Raw genomic sequence first — 5259 nt, 5'->3', positions numbered from 1 at the left:
CTGTCCCATCCCTCCCCTTCCCATCCTCTCCCCTCCCTCTAATCCCCTCCCCTCCCCTCCTCCCTCCCATCCCCTCCTCCCTTACCTCGACCTCCGCCAACTCCTCCCCAATGTTCTCAATCTCCCGGAACATCGACATGAGGTTGTTGAAGCCAGATAGAATGTTCTTGCGTGACTCCAGCTTGTCCAGCAGCTGCTTCCACCTCTGCATCACTTCCTGGTCCCTGGACAAGTGCAAGATGGACGTATGTTTAGTTTTAGTAAGAGTTCTAGAGCACTTGCAACACAATAAGATCATATAAGTGCTCAAGATTAGAGGTGTTACAAGAGAGTAACAAACACAAAAAAGGAGGAGGGGAGATAAAGACGATAGATATTTGATAGGAAAGAAGAAGAAAACCACACAACAGCACTCACGAACCACCCACCTAAAGTCAAAACTAGAGTACTTTTTATTGAAATGAAATCTCAACATAATTCATTAAGCCCTGATAATTTGTTCATCTGTCTTACCACAACAATATTATATACAGTACCAACTTGATCTTTTCCAAAACACCGTCATGCATGTTATAGTCTCACTAGCTGGGCCCCCTTTCGATGAAAGGAATGATCGGTGCATTAACATCAGCTGAAAGTCATTGGCCTACTATATTTACACTCTCCTGGAAAGGAGCACTAAATCTTGAGAGATGAAAAAATTAGAAGGTCTAGATCTAGATCTATACTCTCAAAACAAAATGCGCCTTGCGAAATATCACTTCCTGCATATCCACTGTGACGGGCAGCTACGCAAATTTGTTTCGTTTCTCAGTGGAAATGGGAGTTAAAAGTTAAGGAAATACTGCACTACAACAGTCCCAAATATTCTCCACATCCAAAGAAGCATTCAGAGCAAGCTTCTATTTTACAGGCACTCATGTACTAACATACTGACAAGATGTCTTAGCCAGGAACCCATTCATAAACTGATTATAAGTAGAAAATTCACAAAAAGGAGGTTTAGTTTTAGTAAGAGTTAATTTACAGCACTTGCAACATAATAAGGTCATTTAAGTGTTGAAGGTTACAGGTGTTACAAGAGAGTAACAAGCACAAAAAAGGAGGAGGAGAGATCAGGAAAATAGATGTTTGATAGGAAAAGACGGAGCAAACCACACCAGAGCACCTGCCAACCACCCACTAAAGGAGCTTTTTCCCCAACAGGTAATATCAGGCCGTAAAGAGGGACCAGTTAATAATCATAATACCTAAGTTTACAATTTAATTGCTAACATAAGATCCTAAATACTTTCGTAACGAATTGCACAATGCACAAGCCATGATGAGCGCACAATAAATTTGCCGGTCAATTTAAGCGTCATTGTCTCTGGCGTTGACCAGATGACAAGGACATGTGGTTACTTGAGGGAGACATTGCGCTGCCAACAGCGAAATGCTCGCAGCTAAAGGGATTTGAAAACAACAACAAGCGTCATTGCCACAATACTAGGACTTGTCAGTCCGTGTCCCATATATCAACAGGACCCATACTCCCTACTTTAAAGCAGTCGAGTCCAGCAACCAACCTAACCAGTAGGCTAACAAGACCACAGCACCAGCTGGTAAAAACGGGAATCGAACTCACTTCTTTTTCACTTTGTCTTTGGCCCGGTAGTTTCCCTGGACCAGCTCTGTAGCCAGAGCATTCAGAGCCCGGAACCTGTCTTTCTGTGAACGCAACATGGTGCAACAAATATATTAATTATTTTTAAAATTGTGGAACGTGACAACATTCAATTAACTAATATTCTCCCACAAGAACGGGACGTCAAAGTACACAGAACAGCGATGAAACCAACATTTTTCCGCTTGATGGGACACTTTTATCAATTAAATGTTTCGGCTCAACAACTTTTAAGTCCATTTCAAAACACATTAAATTTCTGTGTGGGTTCTACTGGAAAACATTGATCAAAGGCACAAAAAATGTGAATTTGTAATTTCCAAGGACACTTAAGCTTTGGAAGTCACAAAACTGAGGCAGCTATTTTTCTGCTGACTAATTCTACCTCTGACACCAGATGACCCCCACCTCCATTAATCACAAATATCTCAATTTATATTCAACATAGATGAGTATTTTCTTTCATAAAAAAACAAGATTAATGTACGAGCTTTAAGATGATACCAATAACTTCGTATGACCAAAAACTGCCAAGCACCCAATTACCCAATTCCACATTTCTGGGTTTTTTTAAACTACATAACAATATATTTTATAGTAATAATCAAAACAATATAATTGATTGCAATGATCAAAACAAAGGACAAAACTAGACAGACAGACAGACACGCTGATAACCCAACGTACTCTGGCCAGGATCTCAGCGCTGATAGCCTCGTGTTTCTTGACGGCCGCCTCTGTCTGGGCCGCGTTGTTACACTGTATCTGTTCTTGGAGGATTTGCTCCATGTCGCTGAGCCACGTCTCTCTGATGGCAGCCTGGGGGGATAGAGAGAGAGAAGGGGTGAGTTAATGGAGGAGAGAGGGAGAGAGAGGGGAGAATGAGTGAGTGTTGCGTTGTTACACTGTATCTGTTCTTGAAGGATTTGCTCCATGTCGCTGAGCCAAGTCTCTCTGATGGCAGCCTGGGGGGATAGACAGAGAGAAGGGGTGAATGGAGGAGGGAGGGAGAGAAAAGGTGAAAGGAGAGAGAGAGGGGAGAGTGAGGAGGAAGGAGGGTGACAGAGAGGAGAGTGAGTGCGACATTGTTACACTGTATCTGTTCTTGGAGGATTTGTTCCATGTCGCGGAGCCACATCTCTCTGATGGCAGCCTGGGGGGAGGGAGAGAAGGTGTGAATGAAGAAGGAAGAAGAGAGAAAAGTGGTGAGAGAGGGAGTGAAGAAAGGCAAGAGGGAGGAAGGTAGAAAGATCAAATATATGCCATTGGTCAGGTCTCTCTGATCGCAGCGTAGGGAGATGGAAAGAGAGAAGGAGAGGGAAACAGAGGGAGAGAGAGAAAACACAGGCTACAAAAGAGATGAGTTAACAAATCATCATCATCCAGTGCCAGATTTGCGACAGACATCGGCGATCATGGTTTTCCATTCATTCCTTTGCTCGGATGCTCTCAAAAAAGCTACGTTTTCCTGATCTTTCCCTGTTACCCATTTGTTTAGGTTCCCTAAGTATGTTGTTCTGGGCCTACCCCTGCCTCGCTTGCCCTCAATTTTGCCAGTGAGAGCTAGATGTTCAAGACCCTTATGTCTATTCAGGTGTCCCAAAAACTGCATTTGTCGTTTCCTGATTGAGTTAACAAATACAACGACAATAACAAAAGCAACAAAAACATCATCATGCAAAAGTAACAATGAGCCAGTCTCCAGTCTTTTTTTTTTCTTTAGTACAGGTTTTACAGCGCTCGTAACTGCATACGGTCATATGAGAGCCAAGGGGTGAATGTCAACACAGAAGTCCTTACAGGGAATCAGACTTACTCTGCTCACCTCTCTAGCTTCAACAGCTCAAAGTCTGCTTCGACTGTCAAGGCACCCCGGAAATAGCGGGTCACAAGAGTGTGACAAACATACAAAAGAAGTAGAGGACAAATTACGATAGTAAAGATTAGGAAAGAAAAAGCAGCATTTCCCTGTTGCAGTTCAGGCACAGCTATGAGCTTGATATTGATGAATCAGCCTATTTACAACAATAATTCTACTGTGCATAGGAGCTTGAGATGTTAATCCCCCCCCCCCTTTTGGGAATGGCCTAAAGACACTTCAGTCAGTAGCACTGCCCCAGGGGGTAATCTCCAGTCTAATGAAAACAACACCAACAACAGCTACAGCAACAACAATGGCGACAACAACAACAAAAACAAAAACAACAACAACAACACCACCACCATCATCACCTTGCGAGAGAAGCGATGAGCTAATTGGTCCAGCCTCTCCTGTCTGATGAGCTCGTCTTTGAGCGCCACCTCTCGGCCGTGCTCACTCTTCTCCAGACGAAGCCAGGCCGTCTCGATGTCGTGGATCAACATGCCCTCCGGCGGCACGTACTGCTTCTGGCCATTGGCCTTGAGCCGCGCCTGGATGTTGAAGTACTGGGCTTCTATGTTGCCTTTTTCACGATATCTGACGGGAGAAAATGAGAAAACAAGAATAACTGAAATTCTAAGCATCATCGAAGAAAATTTACAAAGCCTTTCTGTTGAGAAAATGAGAAAGATTCTTAAAATTCTAATCACTAAAGAAGAAAATTTTGCATTGTCTTTCTAATAAGAAAATGAGAACAACTGTTAAAATTCTAATCACCAATGAAAAACAGTCTATGTTGCCTTTCTCGCAATATTGTAAAGATAACAGTCATGAAGGACACCATAACAGGCCCACAACCTGACTCTCATTCAAGCCACTCGACTTGCTGCAGATAGACGAGCGTTTCTCCCCGCCACACTCACCGAAGAGGACAACCATTATATTGCCGTTCGCTGACAAAACGTCTTTTTCTTATATACAGCAGTTCAGAGAAATCAGCTTATTTTCCGTTTTTCTATAATATTTCAACTATTTGTGCACAGTTCATCAACGGTTGACTTTGCACCTTGAAGAGAAACCTCGCTCCCTGTGCTCGACCGATACATGTATTTTACGAGCGCAATTACGTAAGAAAACCGAAAATAGCTGATATCTCAAAACTGATGAGAAAAAGAAAAAGGCGTTTTGTCAGAGTACGACAGTATACCACACACCTGTATCAAGAATCATGTTTTCTCATCAAAAACATAAATGTCACAGCATCTCACCACTCTTTTTTTTAAATGCATGTCGTTGTGGTTCTGAGCTTTAGAGCTTTTGTAGGTGTATGTGTGTGTGTGTGTGCGTGTTTTGTAAGCGCCACCCACCGAGCACTTTTTGTGAATTCTGGCACCTTATAAATTCAAGTCGTAGTCGTAGTCGTAGTCGTAGTTGTAGTCGTCGTAGTCGTAGTCGTAGTCGTAGTCGTAGTCGTAGTAGTAGTAGTAGTAGTAGTAGTAGTAGTAGTAGTAGTAGTAGTAGTAGTATCATTATTATTATATACTATCTACTCTTTCTACAGATCGAAATACGACACTCCATTTCACTGGACGAAAGCAGAAGAAGATAAAAGCCTCTCTTTGGGGATTGATTGAGGGATTGATTGATTGCACAAATTTTACACCCTGTTGAAACAATTTAAATGATTGAGGAGGCAGGCTACTTCAACCCCACCCCCACCCCCCTCACCCTC

The 5259-nt window shown here is 42.7% G+C and overlaps 1 protein-coding gene across 1 annotated transcript in view; it reads right to left on the bottom strand.

The window, feature by feature from the left end:
• The window catches only part of LOC101845442 (spectrin beta chain), a gene marked incomplete at both ends in the record, with an annotated part of 17703 nt that overhangs the window by 2365 nt on the left and 10079 nt on the right, over nt 1-5259 (bottom strand). Inside the window, 4 exon segments of the mRNA XM_013090917.1 lie at nt 86-224; nt 1628-1710; nt 2354-2485; nt 3899-4124. Of these exon segments, the coding sequence (XP_012946371.1) occupies nt 86-224; nt 1628-1710; nt 2354-2485; nt 3899-4124 (580 nt within the window).

This window comes from Aplysia californica, unplaced genomic scaffold (genome assembly GCF_000002075.1).
Source record: "Aplysia californica isolate F4 #8 unplaced genomic scaffold, AplCal3.0 scaffold01674, whole genome shotgun sequence".
NCBI classification, from domain to species: Eukaryota; Metazoa; Mollusca; class Gastropoda; order Aplysiida; family Aplysiidae; genus Aplysia; species Aplysia californica.
The sequence above is the reverse complement of the archived record's forward strand: the minus strand, read 5'-3'. Positions and strand labels throughout refer to the sequence as shown.